Genomic DNA, 27,467 nt, shown 5'->3' with positions numbered 1-27,467 from the left:
TTCAGTTTCTTTGATTTTCTAGAACCATTTTGTGCCATTTAAATATGTTCTACAGTTATTACTGATTAAATTCTGGTTTAGTCTTAGTAGCACTGGACTGTTAGTTCTTTAGCTTTTTTTTTTTTTAAGTAACCGAGCATTTTGTATTACCTGATTTTGGTCTTGGCTTTATTTGGTATATTTTATAACAGTTGAATACAGGTATCGTACTTACAGTTCAGAATTTATTTTCATGTCATTGTTGAGAGTAAGTTTTTGTCCTAACTCACAGAGAGTTAGTTCTTATTCTTACTATATATTTTGAAATCTAGGCATTTGGAGCTAATGAGATGATCAGTTCTGGTTTTTTCCCAATAATTCTGTGCTTATAGATATATAATGGTGGTATCTGATGCATTCAGTAAGATGTTAAGATAATTTTACATTGATTTTTGTACTACGTGTACTTTATATCTTTTATTTTACCTTGTTTTCATGCTAGCCAGCATGTTAACTCTTAAAAGATAAATGAGACTTTTTTTCAGTACGAGTTCTCTACAGTTTTACAATTAACTTCCTGTATTACAAGATTCTCAGTTTACTAATATTTATGTTGTTCAGCCAAAAGTTAAATATACTGATCACAATTTTGTTCTTTCAGTGCAGCAGGATCAGTAATGCAAACATTTCTATATCTCTTCTGAAATGATCTGTGCAAACCTCTGATTCTTAAATGGTTTTACACACAGTATTCGTACACATACAGCATGTAATTGTATGTGCATGTCCAGAAAACTATGATATATTAATTTTACTCAAAATACAAAGGAAAACCTTTTATACATTTCTAGTAATGGACTGCAGTTTGAATATTGCTGTTGGCGTGGTCACAATAACAATTATTATAAGAAATTATAAAACTGTGAGAAAGAATTCAAAGCAGTTTCATCGGGATTAAGTGATAAAATACTTTAATAGCAATGCTAGTGTATTTGAATGGGTTGCATTATTTATTCTACAACAATAAAGGGAGTTAAATATTATTACCTGCAGAGAATCTCGTGATGCAGCAGGATGAAGATCTATAAATATATCACTGGGAAAGAAAAGACCGGATTCATGATCTGCCAAAAGGAAAGCTGCTTGGTCATGCTTCAAATGTAGCTCAATTGTTGTACTGTGAAGGATTGGTCTCCCATGGTCTTTGCAACTGTAGAGTTCTTCTGCACACATTACAGTTGTTGATAGAGGACTGTGAAAAGCAAATAATAATAATAATAATAATAATAATAATAATAATAATAATAATAATAATAATAATAATAATAATAATAATAATAATGATTAATATCAAGGAGTTTAACCCTTTCAGATTCCAATGACGAATATTAATGCATTGCAACTTTTGCTGTCCTAAACTAAATCAGCATAAATTTACCGAAAGCACTTATTCTTCAGTACTAAACAATTTTGCATGTTTTTTCCTTTCATATATATATTACACAACTGAGCTACATAAAAATAAAAACGATCTTCCTGGAAAAAGAACTTACTCAGCTAACTCATGGTATATTCAATTTGTATTGTTAATCCTTTATTTCATTTGATAAGCTTTTATGTACCACACTAATGTACATCAAATCAGCTTTAAAATACAACAAAACACTTCTGATATAAGAAAAAATTTTAACTGCTCAATGTGTATTATAGAAGACAGTGTGGGGCTCTGTAAATGTGAGTTTTTTTGTGGTAGAGAAAGATCTAGCAAGAAGGCAAAACCTGGAAGGGTTAATAAGATCACATTTCTAGACATCATAAAGCTTGACGGGTGGATGTGTTCTCAAAGATACAGTTACTGGACCATATTAAGTTAAAGAGGTTAAACAGCTAGGTGCAGAAAGACCAAGGAAAACTGGTAAAAGATGATAAAGAAAACTAATACTTTTAGGAACTGCAGGGACACTGCATAAAAGACCCTTAGGACCATCCATGGAAGAAACCATTTGAGCAAGCCCTGTGAGTCTAGTAATGTATCAAGTTGTCTTGGTAGAAAATACTTTACAATGACAATGCACACAGAGTACCACACATGGTACAATGTAATAACAATAATAAATAAGTGAAGGCAACCACAATTTCAAAATGGAACATGCATAGTTACTGATCTTCAAGATAGTGAATGCACAAAACTAATAAACTTTGAGAAACACTGCAATAATCATATTTATGTAAAGAAGTTACCCACCACATAAAAAATTAAGTTACATTATATAGAACCTACAATTTGATGCAGCAGTCAGTTACAAAAAAGGCACACTTACAAACTGAATACTCAACACATTCCTCAAACAGAAACTTCAACATTTCACACACTCATAATTTGCATCAAGTTTACAAGGGGCCCAATCTACAATGCAGATTTGAATTTATTCTTGCAGACCCATCAATCATAGAATAGTCTTACCCTATGTAAAGTAGCTCTAGACATACCAGTTTGATAGATCTCATGAGGAAAAAACACACACTACACACCCAATCTCAAGCTCCTCTAGCCAAGAATGGAAAGGAGGACTGTGTGTCACTCAATCAAAGTTGGTGAGCTGCCCCACTTCCCAGGATTATCACTGTTTTCCCCACTTCCAAAGATTATCACGAGTGTCCCATCTTTTTCCTTTCTGTTGTAGCATGCTTGCCATTGCTGTGTTACTGTGAGTGCTCACTTTTTCATTATTCATGTCTTAACATACTTGTGTGGGCAAAGATGGAGGGACCTGCATTTGAAAAGCCCTTCCTGTAGTTAATAATAATACCCCTAAGCATACCTACCAAGCATTAAGCATATAAATGTCATTCAGCCAATGCCACAGCTGGCAAGTCCTCTAACTCTTATTCATCTCATTGCGCTGGAATTGCGACTGCCATGTCTCGAGTCTCCACTGAGGAGGACGCCACCTCCTTTTGTTGAAAGTGCTTAGTCTGTCTTCTTACCTGACCAAAAGCTTGGCCCCCAACAATATCTCTCACTCAAAAAAGTTTTCCCATCACCCCTGGAAGGGTCTCCTGATCTCATCTCTACCTTCGTTTCTCTTCCCTCCTGTGATTCCACATACCCCTTCATTGGAGATCATTCACTCAGAGGGCATTTTGTTCTTCACTCAACTCAAGAAGAAGGTTCCTCCTTGTGCAGAGTCCAGTTTTTGTCTGAAGGTGATTCATTCTTGAATGAATCGATCACAGCCTTGGGATCTGCTTCAACAGTACTGCATGCTGATTTTTTGTTCATGCCTGTGCCTGCAGCTGCTCCTGTGATGTCTAGTGAGGGCCCAACAACCCTGCCCTCTGTGGTCTTGCCTGTGTACAAGACTACTCTTGTGCAGGCTCCTGCCCTGTGTGTTCAAGTACTTATACCTTGACTGCTCCAGCATGCATGACTGCCTTCCATTACCCAACTGCCTCCTCATACTTGGAAACTCCCATGTGTGCCACAGCTCCTATACACTCAGGCCGTGTCTATGGTTGCCCCCATGGACACAGCCTCATCAAACTACTGCTGTCTGCTTCTGAGCACCATTTGCTACCTTACACAGTATAAATCTGCTCTCATGTATAATATGGGCACTGAGTTCTTAACTACTTTGGGATACTAGTCTGCTTCGGTGCACTGTACTACTTTCTCCAATACTTCAGTATCTGCTCTGGTGTATTCTGCTTTGGTATACTCATTAGTTTCAGAATGCTCAGTTGCCTTGGACACTTCAGTGCCCTCGTTAGCATCTGCTGCAGTTCCTTTAACTTCATAATCTGAAGAACCTGCTGTTTTGTCATCAATTATCATTTTCATGATATTCTGCTGCTATATGGCCCAGCCTGCTGTTCCAATGGGGCCAACACTGCCTACGAGTACCCTGAAACCTGTCAGCAGGCTTCCTCATCCCCTGATCAAGTGGCTTTGAATCCCCAGGAACCTCATGCACAAGAGCACCCTTAACTGTTCAGATTGCTGCTCTCCAACTGTTTCCAGTAATCAAGGCTTTCCCTGGTCCAGCCAGCCCTCTACATCCTGTCATCCTCCTTGGCTTCTGGGCTCAGTATACATTCTCATGCACTTAGTACCTCTCAGTCCTCCAAGAAAGCCTCATTTAATTCATTAAAGGCAAGCATTTTATCTTCACTTACTACAGGATGAAATTTATTTTGGACATCTTAACTGATTCTGACATTTTCAGCATCTATTGCATGTTCCAACTTCTGCATGATGCTTTGGTGTCTCATCAAGACAAAACAAGGTATCGAGTTTAAGGAGGTTTGATCTACCCTGGCTAAATCTTTGGATTCTGTCCACAAAAAAAATTCTGCTACACTTGAAGGTCACAGTTTCAGCAGAGTTCAAGAATGCCCCATGAGCACTCTCAATACCTTCAGAAGTCTCTTCAGGCCAAGGCCTTCTTTTCACACACTAGACTGCCTTCTTTTGCCATGGAGACCATTGCAAAGGATCTCTCTGCCTCCTTTCCTTTATGCCCCATTCAGTCTGCTGGAACACAGAGATAGATATTATAGTACTAATTCTGTTCTTGCATGTGATTCATCTTTGGCAGAGGATTTGTTCAGAGTTCACTGTCCCATATTCTTCAAGGGGCACCCTTCAGTTCTTCATCCTGATGAATATGATAATGCTACCTTAAGCATAACTGCTCCTTGGTGTCCAATCCAGTGGCCCGCAAACTTTTCCCTGAGAACCTGGTTCGTGTGTTGGGCAGAAAGTTTACATCCTCCACCAAATGGTTAGCCTCTACAAACTCAGCTTTGTTGCACAAGTCACCTTGTCATCAGAAGACTTCTTCCAATTAGCACCAGGGTTCTTCTAGGCTGCATCACTCCAAACCTTTAGATTCTTCCATGAGAAATTGTCTGTACGATTTGCATCAGTGCCAGTCTGCCTCTCATTTACACAGATCCAAGTTGCCTTTTTGGTCCACTGGTCAGGGTTCATCACACAGAAGGCATGTTTCCAAAAGTTTTTGAGGGTCTGGGAGTCCAGGAGCACAGAACCTGGGGTCTTGGAGGTCTTCCATCATGGCTACCACCTCCCTTTTCTCGACACGCATCCTCACAAACTATCACAACAAATTACCTTCAAATCTTACCACTCCAGTCAAATAAAGATGCAGGTCCTCAACAACAAGGTGGCCTCCAGTTGTTGCAGACGGGTGCCATTAATGATATTTGGTAAAAGAAGCTGGTGTTCTACCATCATTTCTTACTTATACTAGTCTCCAGGAGGCTGGAGGCCTACTCGTCCATCTCAACAGTTTTCTTCATTTGGTTCTCTTTCTGATGGAGACAGTAGAATCTGTGCAGGATCGATTCACTGAAAAATTGTTTGCTTTAACAGACCAAGGGATGAATACTTCTGTATCTTGATTCACCTGCTTTCTAGTCAGTTTCTAAGCTTCAAAATACTTCTGTATCTTGATTCACCTGCTTTCTAGTCAGTTTCTAAGCTTCATTCTTGCTCTGGGTTATTTGCTTTGATCCACGTAGTTTTCAGCATTGAGGAAGTACCTTTGGCTTATTCTCAACTTCTGCTATTGGTTGGGTCTCCTGATAAACATGGAAAATTCAAAATTGACTCTTTCCAAATAGGAAGTGTACCCAGATATACCGACTGACACCTCTGGGCAGTTGGTCTGCCCTTCAGGTGACATATTTTTATCTCCTTTGACCTATGGCTAAGTCTTAGTAGATGTTGACAGAAGATCTGGTATCACTGGAGAAGCTGGTTCCTCACAGTAGCTCCCACATCCCTCCAACAACAGATTGTTTTTAACTTGAAAGCAGCCTGCATCTGGCTGGAACCCTTCCACATACAATATTTGTCAAAATCTTCACTGAAAGAAAAATCAACATAACGTGTTGAAGGGAGTCCCATTAGTGTTGCTTAAGCCTAACTCCTGCTTTTCCCATTTGTTGGACTGACTGGTGAAGAGTATGGTAACAGAAAGATAAATGTAGGTACATCACCTTTCTGGAACAAAGGAAAATGTTCTTAGGCCTTAATGCATTCATGACTATCTTGGCATGTCATTACCTCAGGGTCATGGCCAACAACCCACCTCTACAGGGTGGCTGAGTGTTCAGGGAGAAACAAGGACAAAGACTCTTTTCATGCTGGCAGTGGAGATCTTTGCTTGGCTATAAAGGCATGTGGTCACTATCATGCCAAGGTTCATTTTGGGAATTTACATCTTGGCAGAAGCTCTCAGTAGGGCTCAGCTCATTCCATCAAGGTGGTTCCTTGAATATCTACAAGGCCCTTTGTAAAGTTTTACTCATTACCAAGAAAAGTGGGAATAGTTCATTGCTTGCTGTGATGATTGGGGTCCTTGTCCACCTGAGGCCTCTGCTCCCAGGCTGGCCAATTTCATTTCTATCACTCCACTTTCCCTTCAATCTTTCTCCAGCATAACTTAGGCTTAGGAAACTGAATATTTTGGACCTGGTTCATCATTGTGCACAGTCAATCCTATGGGCTACTAGGAAACCTCACGGGGGGGGCACTTCATCTTGGTGCTGTGTAGCCTCATTAAAATTCACCTCACAAACCCCCTGGGTACCACCAACTTGTTGGATGTGACGTTCAAGACAATGTTCTAGGTTGCCCTTGTCACCTCAAAGCACGTCAGCATGTTCTTTACCCTGTAAGTGAAGTCTTTCAGTCTAGGTATTGGTCATTGGTTGGTCTTTCCTTTGCCCCAGAATTCATGGTCATAACATAGTCATTTAGTAAATGTGGGTCATTCTTTGACTCGCTACTCCAGACCTGCCTCCCTCTTCAGCTGAGGATAGACTTTTCGACTCAGTGAGAGCTATATCTCCTGTCTCTTTCTAGTTTGGTCTTCATATGAATTGCCAGAATCTTCTGTTTCAGAAAATTCTATCACTTATTTGCTCCTGCAGGTTATTTTCTGGGCTACTTTGGAGGTCTTACAGAAAGCCATCTTGCAATGCAAGATCAAAAAGATCATGATTCATTACGTACAGGCTCTCTCTTCTTCTTTGACCTTCAAGTATATCCAGGAACTGCTTGCCCTCCTTAGAGCAAGCACTTGGCATTGTCAAAAACATTTGCTAGCTTCTACTTACATAGGTTATGCATAAATGTCTTATGTTTCTTGCAGGAACAAAGTGTCACAGTGGGTCATGTTTTACCAGTTCTGAGGGATCAAGTTAGTCATCTCTGTCTTTATGGTTCTGGCACACTAGGAGGTGTGAGCTGTCCTGGAGTACCTGCTGTTACACCTAAATCTTTTACTTACTGAAGCTTCCATAATTTTGAGATTCATTGTTAATTTGAATGCTTGTTCCTATGTCTACTTTGCTTTTCCAATGGCTTTTTTTAACTGTCCTCCCTCCTAGATTGCAATGGAGGGTAAGCATAAACTTCCAGTGCCCTCCTCCTTTCTCTGTATTCTTCAAGATCAAGGTTGACAAAGAATATTGACATCTTTCCTTATGTGCCAGAGAAGCATGAGCTGGGCAAGTGCAATGGGCTTTTTCTCCTTTCAAAATCTCTGAAGCTGGTGTGACTGAAGCACTTTCAAAGGGAGCAAGGCTATTTCATGACAACTGACTTGTAAACAATTGCTTTTATTGCAAAAACATCACTGTTAATTCTCATATATTCTATTTTCTAATCGTCTATTTCTCTCATGCGGAACATACCATAAAGTTCTTATATTTGCCATGACATTTCATCAGCTCTCATGTTTTCATCTCTATTTCTTTGTAAACTCTCTAACTTTTTTTATAAGTCTAAATGATTCTCATTTTAGTTTGGCAATCCTACCACTTCTGAGGCTTTCATATAAATGAATTTTTCATTTCACCACAATGAAAATTGATCTCATTTCTTTCTTGTCATACAAGTCAACTAACATTCTAAACATATTCTAAAGCTACTCTCTCCAATCGAAGTAATGCTTTAATTTCATTTGCTCCTCAACAATGTTATGAACAGATATACTTACAGCCATTTCCTTTCCCACCACTACATCCATCAACTAACCCTCCCATCTACCTTTTACTGATATAATTGATCAACTTTTTTCAACTTTTTCTATTATTTAAATCATGTTCAAATGCTGTATTTGCTGTCATGTACAATACTTTAAAAAATTCAAGGAAATTTATGGCATTTTTATGAAATTTATGGTGTTTTTTATAATATAAGGGTAACGTTTATAAGTTTAAATAAGTAACAAATTTCATGATGTTTACAAAATTATACTAATAGAAAAAACTACATACTAATGTGGTCTCTTATAGTAAAGTTAGTCTTGACAGGCATTGAAGTCATGCTATAAAATATATTATTTCACAATTTAGAACATTCTGTTTCACATTAAACAGATAATAAACAAAAACTAAATGAAACCAAGCAACAAGTAAAATCAAATATATTATGTTCTGTCTTGGGAAGAAAAAATGTTATCAGTTTTTCTTATTTGTAGCTAATAATAAATATCAGATATCACTAAATATCATCTAGAGTGGCTATAATACATAACAGATTTTTGCTTCATATAAATGCTAAACCATAGGGGTTTTATATATTACCTACATATTAGCGAACTTACTAACATCAACATTTGTAAAACATGATTGCTATGCATGGGTCATTGTGTCTAGAAAGAATACCAATTCATTAACTTTTGTCAATTCCCTCTTTCACCTCCAACACAATCCACAAAACAGTGAATGTTTGTTGTCTGCATTATAAGTGTACATACCTTAATCCTGTTCATACTATTTTACTTTGTTCATATTAGTAATGCACAATATCACTGACATAATTACAATCTTAGCATCAGTATGAGATATTGTGTGTGTGAGAGAGAGAGAGAGAGAGAGAGAGAGAGAGAGAGAGAGAGAGAGAGAGAGAGAGAGAGAGAGAGAGAGAGAGAGAGAAACTGTAGGCTAACATAGTTTGGTTCGGAAACCTAAATTGTTTTGCAATGTGTAATGACAGCCCAAATATTTATATAGCATATTACTTAAATAACACTATTGCCATATGTCTTTAACAGACTTAGAATTAATTACCAGTAGTGGAGTCTACAGATAGTACAGCCAAACACTCATATGATTGAGAGCTTGTTTAAAATTGGGTTAACAGAAAATGATGATGATCCTGACAAAATCTGTTTCATTTCCAAAACTTGACATTTACTGCTGACTATATTTTTGACATTCACAGAAAAAATATTCAGCTGTTAGTGGTACTTTACATTCTTTACACAGAGCGACTGGATCATGCCGTTCGGTGATTATTGCCCGAGCACTCCCACCCAAGAATCTTCACTTCCTCCCAAGTCACTTGCCATTAAGCACACCAGTGATTACCATTCCGCACACTAGTGATTATCATTCCCCTAAAGGTTAGTAACTTTAACACTGCAGTAAGTGTTTTCAAGGGCCTAGTTTGGTATGCCCTATGAGAGTCAGGTATTTTAACTCAGTACTTCTGTAAACTACTTGATAAAATAAAATCAATGGCCTGGTGGAAACAATGTCAAAGAGTATATGGAAGGGATTCCTGTAAATATAAAAGGAAATTTTCACTTGATCTTGGAAATATATGTGACAATATTTCCATACAAAAAGTATGGACATTTTTATCTTGCGAATCATATCTGATATCTATCTCACATTTACTCCAAAACTACTATATGGCATAGTAAAGCTCCCAGTAGTTTTTAAACTTCCCTGAAAAATTTAGGACATATATGACTAAGACCATCAGATACTCTCATCTCACCACTGCATAAACATATGCATAAAAAAAAAAATCATATACCCAACTCCATTATTACATTATACAGACATACTTTCTATTACTATGTGAAATCTGGTGCAAGTAATTTAATATTTCTTCAAATTACTAAAGAACATAATACCAATTCAAATTTACATACAACAGAGAAGAAAAAGACAATACATAATAAAGCAAACTGGCATATGATTCCTGATAGATTGCAGTGCAACAAGAAAGTATACAGTCATTACTGAAAACTGGAAGAGGAAAGGAATGCACAATGCAAATGTTTAAAATATTACTTAGAATTTGCAGCATGGCATCAGAACAGGAATGACAACACAACTTACAAAAAAAATTTTAAAGAATTTCTTGCAGATAAAAAAATGAGAGAAAACAGTTCAAGACAGCAATTCAAATGATGCACACCAAAACAGTTTCACACTACTCACGCAATGATCAACATTTGCTCGCTATAAAAGGAGTAAATTAAAAAATATAATTTGTATTTCTTACACTAATACAATCTTAGTCTTAAAATCTTTTCTTCTGTTTCTTATGCAAATTTATAGGTCCTGTAAGAATAAAATCTTTCAAATGTGGAGATGCTGAGACAAAGTTTCATTAGAACCCTAACCTTTCCTTTTCTTCATTAAATGATAAAATGAATCTAATAACATGACTGATACGTACATTATAAAATAAATCTGATAACTAAACTTGACATCCAAACAAAGACCCCTGTTAGAAAGCTCCAAATCAGCAACAGAACTGAGAGACAATGGTTAAGATCACTACATGTTATCATTATCATTGGGCTATTTCTGAGAAAAACAAACAATTAATATAATATACTTATCACCGTCATTAAGGTATATGAGTCTGAGTTTAATGTAATTATATCTCAAATTCTGTTGTTACTGATACTGCGTACTTACTGAGGATACATCATGAAACCAGGGTCAGATATACAGTTCATATAAACATGCACCACCCATCATACTTACTGAAACCACTGGAAGCTGCTATCTTTACTCTTCAATCTCTCTTCCACATTCAAGGAGAATAAGCTCATGTCTCTGACTGCAATAAGATATTCAGCAACCCTGCAGTGATAAAAATATGATTTTAAAATAAAAAAAGGATTTGCATCTGAAATATACAAAACAAAAAGTACTGAAAACATGAGTGATATCTGATAAAATGTTCAAAGTAAACATTTTCTTCAGGCACAATATAGCTGCACTGGTAGTCTTTCACAGGCAGAGCCTACAATGAGGTAACAATAATGTAAAAAGAAATCAAACTGATCATGGTATTCTCTGGATGATATATTTATTGTTGCTTTTCAAGAATGACTGTTCATTCTCCTATTACACTGCACTCTACCATTCTGTACACAGCTCATTACTTTGAAAAAAATTTTTATGACAGACTATTTGTTACCTTTGTTCTAACTTATCGACACATGCAGGCATTAAAAACTCAGTTGACCTACTTGCTTGGAGGAAAGGATGACAATGCTTCAGGAGTGGATTTTTGAGTAGGGATTCCATTAGCGATTGATATTTGGCCAAGATGTGCTACTAGTACATCAGGACTGTTTTGAGACTCCGGTAAAACCACGACAGGAGTTTCAAGTATTATATCAAGGCTGAAATGAGGATCATATTTCTAAAAAATTATACACTGTATTCACTCACTGTAGAACAGTTAAAGTCAAAAACACTGTCATAAGAAACATTTCCATATATGTATTCAGAAATCTATTCTTAATCCCAAAGAACAAGCAAAATTATGCAAACAGTAACTAAAAGAATTACTCACTTCAATGAAAAGGGCAAGTCTGTGCTCTCTTCATGAGCTGGACTGAATCTTGAACCTGAAGCAGATGCAGGGGGAGGAGCTGGGAGGTTAAGGGTATCAGTTGACTTTGAAACACTCATTCGCCTTCGATGCCTTGGAGAAGCCTCCCATGAATTACTTGTCAGGCTTACAAAAGATTCAATCCTACAATTAGACCAAAAACTCTATTAGGTATGAAATGAAAAAGGAATATTATAATATTTCACAAATAAATAACTGGAACATCACTCATTACTAAATTTGGCCATAAAAAACAAACATACAATATTTCACAAATAAATAACCAGAACATCACTAATTACTAAGTCTGGCCATAAAAAAACATGCAATGCAAAAAGTTTTACAAACCTCTTGCTGACAAGGCCCATGGCCATTTCTGTGGCTGCATGTTTGATTGATGATGCAACACGAGTCATATATTGCTTGAACTCAGTTGCACAAGATTTCAGCTCCAAGAGGAAATGAGGAGAATGAGTATAACACACAGAGGCAAGCCGTAATTTTACTGTAAGGTTTTCATCATCTGGGGTTTGAAGATCTTCAAAAAAACCATAACCTGTAAATGAAGCATATAGCCAATTAATAAAATATAACATACACTTAAATTTATTTGTTCAGAGATAAGAGCACAGTTAGCCATTCTTATCCTTGATGAAGCCCCTTTTTAAAAGACTGTGGCCTGTAAAGAATTGTAGAATATATTTATAACAAATATTTTAGACACCTTATGAAGTCAAGTATATTACCTTGCTCATTTAAAAGATTAACCAGTTTATTTGTTTTCTTTGTTTTGCATTTATGTGGCTTTTGAAACATTCAAGTTTCTATCCATCACTTATAGTACCCCTGTTACATCGATTTTTTTTCTTTGACTGGTATACATATTTATATGTTCAAGTTGCAATAATATCCAATCTGTTTTGTACAGAAGTGTAGTTACAATCATTGATATGTGAGAGCAAGTGCAAAGCCTACTGCAACTAATAAAATCCAAATACAATACATATTTGCTGAAAAGAGGAATGAATATATATATATTTCTGCTACACCATAATAAAATGTGATGATGGAAGGACCTAAATATGGAATATAGGTTGTAACTTATGTACTGGTATGAGTAATGGTCACCATATTTGTATATGATAAATACATAAAATGTAGAAAGAACCAGAGTTGTCAAGGACTTTCTTTTTATTGTGGCAGACTGATACCACATGAAGAGGAATCCTATAGCTCCAAAAACCTGCTTGTGGCTTTTCAATAAGAAAAGTCCTAAATAACTGTGCATTTTACTATTTGAACCCTACAGTCCATAAATTAATCTCAATTCACAATGGATATATTAATGAATGATATTCAACATTAAATAAACATATGACTGTCAATATTAGTTAAGTACTGTAATCAGGGAAACCATTCATTATGTAATATAAAAAAGTACTATTAGTACACAGGATGCATTTAAAAATGCATGACATTAAAACCTTTCCTACTATGCATAAAAATTAGCCTAAGATAACTCAGAATTCATGAGGATGCATGGAAATGGATTATGATCTACAGAAATAATTTCAATTCAGAACATATATCAAAGAACATCTGATGACAAATCAAAACCATATCCTCAAAAACACTTTTGGAAAATGGAATTAATTATCTCTAATTACCTCACTTTTAAAATTCTAACTCTAAATGAGATTTACAATGAGCTCCCTCAATGACATAGGCTGAAACGAAGATTACTTGGGTTTGTTGCATAGAGATAACTAAAGCACTTGAATCTTCAGTAGCGTCAAATAGATGTAAAAAAGTGAACGTCTAAATTAACTGTAACACAAAGGTCTCCATGTGGAAAAGATTAAAAGAATGAAAACTTCAGTTGCTTATAAATTCCCTGAATCATTAAAATCAATACCCAAATGAACAAACTAATCACAACAGATGTATTTTAAATTCTTCAGTGAAGAAGATGAACTTACCTTGTGGCTCAGAACTTGAAAATGCAAGGGGCCGGATGATAGTGAAGCTAAAAGCTCTTGCTGCATTATCTGAGGTGGACTGTGACCGATACAGATCGGTGTTTAGCCTTGAAAAAAGATCCTGTAATATACAATAAAGATTTGTTTATAAGGTTCCTACAATTCGATTTTTTGTCAGATGCTAGTGAATATAAAATTAAGTTAGGATGACTATGCCCCCTGACAATTTGCTACTGTTGACTAACATCTTGACACTTCAACCACTCTGATCTTGACACTTAACCACTCTGATCTTGACACTTCAACCAAAACTATGTAAGGAAGAATGGCTACATACTTTTATTATTGATAAGAGTGAAACCTTACTCACCATTATCATTGACATTTCTAAATACATTAAACTACAAGCATTAAACTAAAAAGGAATGTCAATTGGCTTTCAAGCACTTTCTTCAAATGAAAATTTTAGATTAAACTTCTTCCTAACCAACAGGTAAAATATGTTTGCCTATAAAACTTTCATCTGTAGGATATTCAATGAACTGGAGGGAAATTCTGCTAAATTTATGGTAGTCTATCAGTGGAAAAATTTCTATTAATGGTGAATACTAATACAATCTACTAAAAATTTTGTTTGTATATCAATGAAATTGTAGTTTCATGCATAAAAACTAAGAATTAAAGACTACAGGTTACCTGAGATCTTTCAACAATGGGGTCTTGCCCAACACTGATGATACACTGATGCTTATTCCCCTCTGGTGTAACATCACGAACTTGGAATCCCCCCAGAGAGCCTTCAACTGTTAAAATGTCACGCTCTGCAGAAAAAATAATGCAGTAACAAACATACATGGCACACAAATTTTTTCTAAATATCATGACAACAAATAATGCTACAACCTTCAATAAAGGACTTCCCTGCAAGGTATGCTCAAAGAATAAATTTTTCTACACAACAGCTATAGATGCTTTCAAAGTAAACTGGCACAAACAAAGCATTGATGAAAGGATCAACCTATAGTTAACCACTAACAATGAATACCTACCAACTGTTGCCTGAATCTTGGCATCTGACATTACAGCAGTACCAACTTTTCTCCCAACCAAATCTTTGTCTTTATACACACCACGAAGCAACAATACAGTCAGCTTGTGGAAATCAAAGCCAACCTCTGCTCGAACAGGACTTTTTTCAGGTGTGACATAAACGAGACTGGGGGCATGGGAAAGAGTTCCAAAATTCTCCTTCTCAGGAGAAATGGTTGCACTAGCAGCTGTTGCTTCGGCAGTAGAGGAGATTAGATGAGGAGGAATGCGAGGAGTTGACACAGAAGGTTGATGGGGAAAAGCTGATGGATAAATCCTACAAGTTCAACTACTGTCTCTTGATTTGCTGAAAATAAAATTATATGGTTACATCACAGGCAATTTATAAAAGAGGAAGTTTAAACATATAATAACAATATCAACCCAGTTTCTGTATTCATCAAGAAATAACAAGAAGTTAAAATTACATGCACCTATACATTAGCCACACAATACAGATATCACAGCCTTTCTCAGTCACAAGTAAAAGAAGTATTCTGTCCATAGAACCTCTCTAGGAGATTTTAATATGGCCTATGAAAAGACGATAACATGGCAAGGCATAAATTTAACATAAGTCCTTGGAGATTTGTAAGGCAGTCCAACAAGCAATTCTGACATTAAGCACATGAAAAAATTATTTCTATTGCTGTAAATTATTTAAATTTTGATATTTTTTATCACCACTGTTTTTATTTCAGATTTTCCTTTCAATATCTTATTCCTCCTTTATTTCCTTGTACATTACAAACATAAAAATAAAGCATAACAGTACAGTACTTTGTTTCCAGTACAATTCAGTGTTCATGGCAGTATGTTCTCAATGTCAGTTTTCATAATCTTCTTAAGCATACTATGAGACACAAATTTACGAAAATCTTTACAGAAAAATATGTTTCTTCTGCTTTGTTGTTCATAATGCCCCCCGATAGTGGGCCGGGCTAATCACCTACACAAAAACAATAGAAGCGCTACAGTGATTTTTAAAATTTAGGCTGCTGCACGAGTGGAAACTATAGCTATACAATTACTTGGTAAGTTACTTATATGAAAGTGTAAAATGCTTATGACAGATATTCGCGTTCTCACAATTCAAGGACTCAGTGATTTGCAGAACTTTCTGTGGAACCTACCTATACATTATTCGCAGGAAACTCGCCCATCCGCAGATTTTTTCATAGAGCAATATTCTGTATTTTCATATTTTCATGATAAATATGTACTGTACTGTATCTACATACACATTCTATGATTAAATAATGATTTACAAAACTAATTTTCAAATATTAATATTAAGTTTAATAAGATTAAATAATAATAATAACACAAATAATAATTCTCTCTCTCTCTCTCTCTCTCTCTCTCTCTCTCTCTCTCTCTTACTGAGATGTATGTTTATTTGTTTTGTATGATAAATGATTTATTAATTTTCAGATATTAATATTAATGTAAACAGCAATAATATCAATTCATTAAAGAAAATACTATAGTGAATTAGTATATTTTTAGTTTATAAATTAATAAATTTCAAACCAAAGTATCAGGCTATACACAACAAGATTCAGTCTACTTGTGTGAACAAATTAAAACTTAATTAAGATCAGCATGCTTTGGTCTTATATTTCAGTTCCTTTCATAGCCATGTACATGAATCAAATAAACTACCTCTTACTATAGGAATATGTGATCTTCATTATATTCAAATAGATTTAGAGAGACCATTGTAAACCACATGAACAAATTTGGATACAGTCTTACCTATTATGTCTAATGTGTTGAATTGTACAGATGCTAAAAGCAAAGCCCCAGTGCCTTGCTGAGATGGGCAGTGGGACGACACGTAGGTGATTTCTAAGGATATGAGAGCTTCTGAGTCTCTCATGTCTCGCACATCAGTGGGAGGCAGTGGCCCTCCTACCCCATTAAAAGGTGAAGACAAAAGTGGAGGCGATGGCAAACTTCGGGATGACTGGGGAGGTGACTGGGCTGGAGATTCAGAAATGCAGATGATGTGGTCAATAAATTTATATCCAGTACAAATGACTTTTTTAAAATATATCAATGACAGCAATAGTAAGTTCAAGTAAAACATTATTTTACCTCTAGCAGCAGCATAAGAAGAGATTGCATGGCTAAGGATGAGAGGAGATGCAGGTTTGAAAGGTGCATTATGATCTGGGGATGCTGGTGAGACAGGAGAACATGGTTCACTATCCAGCAAACTTCCACTTACACTATCCATGCTAAGAAATAAAAATGTACAGTAAATCAGTGCATATCAAAATATAAATTTTAAGCAAGTACAGTTGATGTCCATAATAGAAGTTACATATCAACTTTTTGCATTCTTGGAACAAAGCCATACGTTACAGACAATTCTAATCCCGTCTTAGTTGATGAAAATGTTTCTTAAACAGTTACCATGATCTTTTAAAGATGTTTCAAACACAATTACCACAATCTCTACATAACATTCCCTATAATAATATCAGACAAGCTGCACTTAAAATCAATCTTTTAACCATAAATGAAGAGAAAAATAACCATAAGTTATGATATATGCTAATATATTGCTTCACAGTGCCATACTCACATACAAATGCCACCTAATAGACCAATTCTCTACATACAAAAGAAAACAAACTTCAGTTTACAGCTTACCTTACATGTTTGTGACTGGCAACAAGCAGCTCAAAGTCTGGTCCAAACGTCTGCAGAGCATCCACTAATAGCAGTGAGTGAACACTCAGGGTGGCTGTGGTATCAAATGGTTTCTTGCTTAGATTTGCACGCACTCCTGTTACCTGAAGCTCAGCAATAGACCTACCACGTGCCTGCAGCTAATAAAGTAGAGGGTCACTATTTAGAGCAAAGATGCCAAAGACACACAAAATCCTATATAAAACAGTAATTACATAGTACCTTCTTGCCAATTGTAATTTAGTGGAATGTGGAGGACTTAAAACATTTGACAGGATGATAAAAACTAAGAGTCACTTATTAGCCCGTAAATGAAACAGAAGTATAGTCACCATCATTTCAGTATTTCAGCTATATGTTCCAGACAACAGCCACTTAACTACATGAAATGGTAGTCAACCAAGCCTACTCTAATGCCTTTGAACTAGGTGACTAGATTTGTAAGTACTGGCGTCCAGGAGAGAAGCATTCAGGGCTGTCCCACTTACTGCAAGAAGGCTGAGGACTGAGAGGATGCTCCCTCAACCTTTTGCTGGGTAGTCGAGGAGCTAGATCCTTGGAAAAAGAACACCTCTTCAAGGGGAGTGACTCATCAGAAAAACGCCATTGGCCCCTTCTGTACGGCAAAGAATCTCCTGAACTAGAAGAGAGCTGATGCACGTCTGAGACGCCTTTCCAGCAGCTGTCTCTTGATGCAATCTGGGATGCAACAGGCTGGTCTGAGGGGCAGCTGTTCATGGGCAGACCCCACTGACCTCCCTTGCGTTAACGGTAGGAGAATCAACAGGACGAACAGCCACCTCCACTAATACTTTACTTTCACTTTTTTTATTGAACTTATCCAAAGGACACACATCGATGCCCCTTAATGGGCCACTATACCTATCACCATATTGATACTCTGATCAAATTTATTTTCCATGCTGGCGAAGCGATCAGCCCAGAAGTGTGAAAGTCAGGAGCCGGAGTAGTCGGTCTAGGAGTATGTACTGATACAGGGGAAACAGGAACAATAGGAGGAGATACAGCAGGAATATCTACATCATTAGATTTAGGAGTCGTCTGACTAGCTAATTTCTCACTGGCTTTAGCAGTTGCCTTCCCCTTGCAATCTCTCTAATTTATTTCAACATGAAGTCAAGGTCTTCCATTTGCATTTGTCTGAGTCCCTGCATTCGTCATGTCAAATGAATGGTACAAACTTGCCCTCCTCTGTAATTTGTGCACAGGGTATGAGAGTCATAAGTTATTTTCATTAACCGGGTATAGCAGCCTTTGCTGCAACACTGGAAACTAGAAGAGTTAGTGTCTGACATAATAACTAGCTAAAAGTCACAATCTGTAACAAAGTCAAATCAGGAAAAATCAATGCCAAAAGGCTACCATACAAAGAATACTTCACCAGTTGGGAAAAAACAATTGTCAAAATCAGGCTGCTTAGTCAACACGGTGTGTGGACAATACAAGCGGCAGAAACAAATTGATCTATTGGCTTAGTTGTTCCTCTATCTTATCCCGAAAGTGGCCGGGGTCTTGTCACCTATACAAAACTAAAGAATTGCTACCACGGATTTCAAAATTTAAGCTGCTGTTCGAGTAGAAACTCTTAGCCAAGTAATTACTGGGTAAGTTACTTATATAAAAATATTCAATTGCCTGTAAAATGCATATCTGTCACACAGGGAAGTATTTTAAATAATCCTTATTTTATAACAACCCACTACATTCATAACAGTCTACTTTGTGCAACAGTGAGAATACCCATACAACTCCAGATACTCAAAATGCAAAAGAGATAGGAAGCACCATTCTTTGAACTCCAAATGGATTAGTGCACATCCACACGGCCATTCGTCACTTCAAGAAAACTATTCTACATCTGGTCTGTCTGAGCAACAGTCAGCACCTGTATTTCTTTGCATTTTCATTTCATAATTCTATAACTTTTGATTTAAATTGCTAGTGTGCTCGAAAACCCTAAACTTTTGGGCTATATTTCACATTCACTTAAATGTTTCACTGGTTGTTAAGTGTTTCACTGGCAAAAATATTCATTTAGGTATTGCAAGTTGTAACCCTCTGATGTTTCATGGTATCTCTCCCATTTTCCTCCTAGTTGAGATGAAGTGGTTGTTCATATTTCCAAAGAGTGAAACTTTTTTGGTGTATTTTTCATATATTTTCATTCAGTTTATTTCCTGTAGGCATCATAACTAATCTTCTGTGCAGGCATTGTTAGTTACATTTAATGAATGCATTATCAGTAAGAAAATGTTGCTGTTTTATTTTGTTTTTTTGTTCAGTAACTGCCCTTTACATTATTTTGCTTTTTACTCTTTTTTAGTTTTGCTAGCTATGAGGCTACATTATAAATTTTTTTCAGTTTTGTACACTTTTGTAATCAGTAACAACTGCAGGTTTTGATACAATCACTGCAAAACACATGCACTTTTGCAAGATCAGGTTTTCCCCTGCTGAAGCAAGTTCTGTAGTCTGCAGGATTAAATTTTGAATTATTATACTATTTTTCAGTGTGAATGTCAACATAATGCTTTGTTAAACTGTGTTTTGTTATCCTTCAAACTCTCTTGTATTTGCTACAGACCATGGTAGTAGACAAATAATTTGTATTATCATGTTTCTTTAATCATTTTACATTAAAATGCTTAAGGCTTGTAAGGTAAAATTATGAAGAATTTACTGTGGTCAGGTATGCATTCTCAAGTATACCCACCCTTGTAGTTATTGTTAGTGACTCATTTAAACTAAGTGTGTTGCACTGAAGCAGATACTACTCTCTTACTCTCTTACACCTCATCACCAACATATCCTTCACCAGATAGTCCTTTTATCACAAAAGCAGAAATCCACAATTATTTTTCAGGGTTCCACACATTTCTCATCTTGAAATAAGTCTCCTGTTCCAGGATAGTACTACAGCAAAACCTTCTAATACATTTCTGATTCTGCCTCTGGTAGCGTATCAGGCTGAAGTAGAACTCACCCAACCATCAAAGCCTCTACCTGTTTCACTCCTCTTGCCAAGGGTCTTGTCACTGCAACTGCTTCTTTATCTTCCATTCCTCTCATCACTTCCAGGTAAAATGTCAGCAAATGTAACTATTTCTGGAAACAAGATCTCTTCAAAGTCTTCCTACCACAGTTACAGACTATTCCTCCTCCTCATCATTCTTTGTCTTCTAGACATGGGTCTTCTGTTTCTTCAATAAACTAGTACTACTACTGCTTCTGTCCACTCACTAAATTGCAATCTCCCCTTGTATTCTGACCAAGATTTGATATTCTAGTATCTCTAACATATCCAACCTCAGCTCATGTTTTTCTCCTTGGTGCTCTTGCAACTAGGCTCAACACCAACCACTGACAATGCCTCAAGTAAAAGAACTCAGTATGAGATTCCCTCTCATTCCAAAGATGCTAAGAAAAGCTCTGCATCAGAAGTTTACCTAGAAAAGCTCTTCTTTGGACCTTATACTTTCCTCATCACCCCAGCTCTTGCTAGTTTCCTTATCAAAGTTTAGTTCTCTATATATGCCAGTCAATGATCTGTCTTTCCACATTCTCGCAAGAGAACACTCATCTAGCAGCAAGAAATGTGATCAAATCCCCCTTACCAATCACTAATTGGTTTCTGGATCCCCAAACAGTGAAACGCTATTGTCATTCCAGCCAAGACAGCAAGATTTGATAGTGATCTTGGCCAGGTTCAAAATTCCATCCAAACAAATTATTTTCTTGCATCAAATAAAGGAATTGCTTTCTAATTTATATAAATTTACTTAATCACAGATAACAGTAAGGCAGGCTGAAAATATTTCAATATGAGAAAGAAGTACTCAATGAAAAAATGCCAGCAATACTGTATTCACAGTGGAGTGGTACAAAATATCTAATACAATGGAAAGATTATAAATAAATGTTAATAAAATTCTAAGCCTTATGCACCACAATACACAGAAACATACCTCAAGTGACAGCTTGTCAACTGTAAACTGAACAACAAGCAATTTCCCTTCATCTGTAGGAGAAATACTGCCTTTGTTTGAATCCTCTGAAATTGGATCATCAGTGGCCAACACTGTGCTGGGCTGTGTTGCAGTGCTACTGCTATCGACAGAATCTGCTGAATCCATTCGCCTAGAATATATCATTATCAGTAACATTAAAATCATATTAGTAATATTAAAAAATAATGGTTACAATGTAAAGTTTTGACAATGTAAAGTACAACATTAATGTATTCACACCAAATCATCAGAATTTGAATTTTAAGAGCAATTTACAGTCACCAAATTATCATCACCCAGCTTTTGACAAACTATAAACTTGAAAAATGATGAATGCAGTAAGGGTCAAAATAAAAATTTCCTTAACATCTATGGGAAGATTAAGTTCTAAAACACAATGAAACTGTACAATATTAACTACAACACTCACAATTCCAGACTTTAAACTTGTCATATCTACTGAATATCCATGGACATTCATTATCAAAAAACAATCAAATCATATTTTTGCACTATCAAGCCATTTCCCTAGCAGTAGGTAAATCTAAAGAAATAACAGCAAAAAGATACTACTGCATTTCCATATTAACTGATGAATCATGAATGAGCACTGCACAGACAACTTCCACATCAGCCACTTCATATACCAAAAAAGATGATGAATCAGCTGCAAATCAAACCCCTTTACATACACAGAGAAATTCACCTCTATTATACAGTACAGCATCTATTTTGCTATTCAAAAATATGAAGGACCTTTCTTTACACTGTGCCTCTTTCACTCAATCATGAATTTATTAGATGCTCCTCTGCTCTTATCTCCTAAAACTTCTGAATTATACAGTACTCTCTTTTTTATCTAGTTATTGTCCTCTAACCTTTCCAAATGTCTGAATCATCTCAAAACATTCTGATCTAGCCCTTCACTTTTACACTAACCTTTCCACACGATCAAATAAGTCCTCATTCCTCACTCTTGCAGTTCTTTTTCCACCACATACACTATGCAGACATTTCTCTTCAGCTGCTCCAACCTTTTTTCTATTATTCACATTTAACATCTACACTTCACTTTCCTGAAGGAGAGCTGACTCAACAATCTCTTCAGATTTTCCCACCTTGGGTAGCATGCACTCAAAGTCACTGGCAAATTTTTAACACCAACAGTGCTACCACCCTTTTTCACTTTTAGATGACTTACCTCTTCTAACATCTTACAACTATCCATTGCGTTTACTTTCAAATACCTTTGCGAATCATCTGCTTCTATTTTTTTGTCATCCCTAGCAACATTCATTAACCACTCTCCATGGTTTTCTCCTAATCCTGTTAACCTTGCCCTTGCTCACTTTTACCCTCAAATTTCTTCCCTAGTTTCTGCAGTTTATCTTCACTATGTCCACTCAGTATTATATCAACTACAAATATTAGCTATTTCATTCACCATTCAAGACTCGTTTTCTTCGGTCACAACTTTGGACATACATCTCTTTTCCTTTCTGATTTCTTGCATTATTCCACCTATCAAAAATACTAAAAAGCCATGGAGACACAACATACTGTCTTGTCTCAAACAACCTTTTACCCAAATCCATCATTTTCTCACTTCCATTCTAAAAATCTTATCTTATACTGTATACCATACACCTAAAAACCCTCAGTGCCTTTGTATGAATCATACAAAACTTATTCAATATTCATGTACTGTAATAGCTTTTTCCATTTCCTTCAAACTTTTCATACTGTTCATGACAAAAACTATTACCCAACACCCTCTGTCTTATCTTACTCCAAACTATTTTTTCTTATCAATCGTTTCATGTGCCTTTCTTAATTTCTCACTCAAAACCCTACTACAGTACACTTTTCTCATATACTGAGTAATGTTTAACCACTATCAAAACTACAATTATTCCCATCACCCGTTCCTTCAGAATTCTTTTCCCGATCTAAACATACCTAGAACACAACAGTCAGCCACCCAATCACACTTAACAACTCTACCATAATATCTCACAGTCAGCCACCCAATCACACTTAACAACTCTACCATAATATCTCACTAGTAATAACATCAATTCCTGATGTCTGTACATTCTCCAAGCTCTTATTACCCTCCCTACATCCTTTACAATCACTTTCTTAAGCATTCCCTTCCTTTTGAATCATTTATTTCTGCTTTCCTTCCATCCTCCACACCCCTCTACTCTTCAAAGTAATCACTGACACAAGACTGCTTTTAGTTCTGACAGCCCACATGGCATCACAGAATGGCATTCTACAGTTATGCCAGGTGAGGCATGCTCAATACAACTTAAAGACTGCTGAACTGATTTGGTATTAAAATGAAGGCAAAAATGAATACCAAGAAAATGTTAGCAAACATAGCATCAGAAAGTAGTTAGCAAAAACAGCTAAAGGAAGACATACAAATGGCAGCAGATGAAGTATGCAGTGTGACACTGATAGACGGATGGGTATAGACCACGTGCCAAAGTCACCTTATACTGTACTTGCTTGCACTGAAAGTGATTACTTTTAGTCAATTACCATATTTGATGGTACATAAGACCCCTGGGCATATAAGACCCCCCAATTTCAGGAGGGAATATTACAAAAGTAAAAGAAAAAGGTTGTTTACATGTAAGCATTTCATAGTATAAAGATATCTAGCCACAGTAAAAACTTAGACAAAGCATGCCACTTTAGCAACAGGAAAAATTACTTTAATTATAATTCAATTGTAATTTACAAGAGAAACTAAAAGCAGCTTAGTTATAGCAGAAAACATTTTACGACAACCCCTCCATCTCCACCTCCCATGGATAACTCTGATAGTGACAATGAATTTATTAGTGCTTAAATTTGCTAATAAAATTAAAAAACAATTGTACAACAATTATAAGAAATTGTTTAAAAGTTTGTATATATTATGAAAATAATTATCAGTAAGTTTAATTAAAGTTATGTACATGAATATACATAAACATATGCATTGCATTATGTAAAACTACAAACTTACAGTGCCCCTTCTCTCCCTCGTACAGTGTTGTTATTGACATTAACTCAATGCAGTACAGCACTATACAGTGCTTTATAGAGTAATGTAGTGTATGTATACTTTTCAGTCTGCATATGTGCATGCCTATATATATGCATTGCATTAAGGTGAACTATGCACTTCCTGTGCAATTGCCCACCTCTCTCTCTCTCTCTCTCAAACCCTATATTTTTTATAAAAAAGAGAGAGAGAGAGAGAGAGAGAGAGAGAGAGAGAGAGAGAGAGAGAGAGAGAGAGAGAGAGAGAGAGAGAGAGAGAGAGAGAGAGAGAGAGAGAGAGAGAGAGAGAGAGAGAGAGAGAGAGAGAGAGAGAGAGAGAGGCCAGCAAACGCACATAGTGTTCTGCTAAGTGTAGTTTCGATGTGTTTACGTCCGATGACTAATGCAATAGTTTGTGTGACTGTCATCTACAGTATCACTGTATGGAATTAAGCACTCTTTACACTACAGTCAGATTTACTGTAATAATAATAATAATAATAATAATAATAATAATAATAATAATAATAATAATAATAATAATAATAATAATAATAATAATAATAATAATAATAATAATAATAATAATAATAATGTTGTCTGAATAAATATAACAGCAATATTGAATTTAGCCCCTAAGGCATGTGTAAACTTTAGCCTACCAGATATCTCAACTTTGCATAAAGGCCTCAGTGTGTAGTCTATACCATTTCGGTGGGACAAAAGGGATCTTATACACCATCAAAGATGATACCGTCTTAGGCTATAATCACACAGGCCCATATATGACATCAACAATCTCCTATTACAATGCATATAATAATTTTAAACAATTCCCCTTTCATCATAGTGACCAAACTTCATAATGCCCACTTTATACTGGGAGACATATGTTTAAATTACCCTGTTCATAATCTGCACACAAGGAATACTGATTTGAGAGACTAAATTGCAATGTTTCTAAAAATGTACACTGAAACTTCAACCTTTTAACAATGAATTTACCTCTTCACTATTGATCACCATCAACATCACAAAGCACTTACACGAGTTCTGCACTCAGGACAGTGAAAGAAACACTTGGAGCATCAAGAAAATAAATGGGATGAAGTACCAGGATCTTAAGGTGAAACTGGGAGAAAACTCCACAGCCGCACTAAGTAGTAATAATCAGAAAGGCTGGACAGTAAAACAGAAGAAAAGCTGCAGGAATAATGGTAGTGTGAAAAGCTAAAAAGGGGGTACAGCTAAAGGAGTGCTGAAGACACCCTTTAGTAATGCCTCAGTAGAGTATTGGGTATCTTTCCAGATACCTTCTATTTCCTATAACCAAACACATTTCTAGACTCCATTCTCCCTTACTCCAAACCGTTTACCTAAAAAGTATGCCATATCTTTCTCTGTATACTTGCTTTGTATTTAAATCACCTAACAAAACCACCCTTTCATACTCTAAAACCCTGATGGGCAGAGATTCATACTCTACCTAAACACACAGTGTCACTATCGTTATTTTCTATTCCAAAATGTTCTTTCCTATTCTAAGACCATATACTCTCACTATCACAACTTTTTCTTCTTTAACACTCAATCTTCCCCAAGCATGAGTGGAGCTAACCAATTTTCATGCTGTCACTCATCCAAAATTCTACACCTTTCATCTACCACAGACACAATCACTTTTAATCCTTCCCATTCGTAAGCATACTGCCCTTTCATCTTTGTCACTCAAAATTTTTAAAAATCCAGCTTTTTCACCTTAAACATATCAGCTATCAGACTTTTTTTTGTTACACTACATCAGAGACATAGTTTTGTCTTAATAAAAGTAAAAGATATGGAATTACAAATCCATGTCCCCACCAATTTGGTGAATTTCACGTACTACAGTGGCGAAAATGTTCATATTTTTCTTTTCTGGCCTCCAACAGGAGTCAACAATGGTTACCGTTGATATTAGAAGCAGCTCTCTGCCATTTCTGGGGCATTTCCCTCCATCAAGGGATCCACAGCCTCACCACTAGCCATTCTTATACCTTTATGTGAATTATACTCATTTGAGATTAGCCAGTCTTATACCTTTATGTGCATTATACTCGTATCTCAAACTAATGTTACAGTTATTCAGCTTACTACCTACCTAATAGTGGTCCTTGATAACCAGAATGAAATGATGTACAGAGGTGTCATTGGCCTCAAGAGGGAGGCTTATCTGCCATTTAACGGATATTTCCTTCCTTAAGGGGTTCACAACTGTCCATTACACACTCCTTTACCCTGAGGTGTTTATTAAAATCCCTTACATGTTTAACACCAGCTGGCTGAATGCAATACTGGTAAACTTGTTCAGTCTTCATTCCACCTGTATCTAATAACTTTGTTTGTGCAAATTTTTCTCTTTACGAATTTTTAGTTTTTCAGGAAATTACATAGTTGCAATCTGTACTACCTATGCTTCTTACATAGTTGCAATCTGTACTACCTATGCTTCTTACTGGCATTCACTCTCCCAGCCCAAGAAGAACCCTAAAAAAGTTCAGAGGTCTGGTTAAACAAATCATTTATAACTAACTAACTAACAGGCATTCACTCTGAGATTGTTTTATCAGTTCAGCACTAGAATTATGGAGGCTCCAGTGATATATCTAAGTATGATTTGGGTCGAGTTTATTCCTTCAAGTCTTTCTGTACTTGGTTAGTCAGTCTTTAAGAACAAAATTTACTCATTCTTTTTGGAGCTGTTGTAGATGGTGTTTTTACAAGCTTCTATAATGGCATCTGCCCACTTTTTCAAAGGTGCTGTTTATGGTACTTTTAGTTAATCATGGCAACCATGATACATATTCCACAGTGCCGTTTCATCCTTTACCAGTGACAAAACTGTTGGTTTCTAAACCAGGCATTGCACAAAACAGTTTAACAACTAAAAATAGCTCACAGGAGCTAGGCCTTAAACTACTTCAAAAATAA

General features: G+C 36.2%; 1 protein-coding gene across 1 annotated transcript in view; it reads right to left on the bottom strand.

Moving 5' to 3' along the window:
• The window catches only part of Vps13D (vacuolar protein sorting 13D), a 232,858-nt gene that overhangs the window by 171,953 nt on the left and 33,438 nt on the right, over nt 1-27,467 (bottom strand). The window contains 13 exon segments of the mRNA XM_067121872.1: nt 1,027-1,231; nt 10,804-10,902; nt 11,295-11,450; nt 11,624-11,806; nt 12,011-12,218; nt 13,642-13,762; nt 14,338-14,462; nt 14,691-14,984; nt 14,987-15,037; nt 16,489-16,716; nt 16,831-16,973; nt 17,392-17,570; nt 21,417-21,588. Coding sequence (XP_066977973.1) covers nt 1,027-1,231; nt 10,804-10,902; nt 11,295-11,450; nt 11,624-11,806; nt 12,011-12,218; nt 13,642-13,762; nt 14,338-14,462; nt 14,691-14,984; nt 14,987-15,037; nt 16,489-16,716; nt 16,831-16,973; nt 17,392-17,570; nt 21,417-21,588 — 2,164 coding nt within the window.

This window comes from Macrobrachium rosenbergii, chromosome 20 (assembly GCF_040412425.1).
Source record: "Macrobrachium rosenbergii isolate ZJJX-2024 chromosome 20, ASM4041242v1, whole genome shotgun sequence".
Taxonomy (NCBI): domain Eukaryota; kingdom Metazoa; phylum Arthropoda; class Malacostraca; order Decapoda; family Palaemonidae; genus Macrobrachium; species Macrobrachium rosenbergii.
Note: the sequence above shows the minus strand (reverse complement) of the source record. Positions and strands in the feature narration are given on the sequence as shown.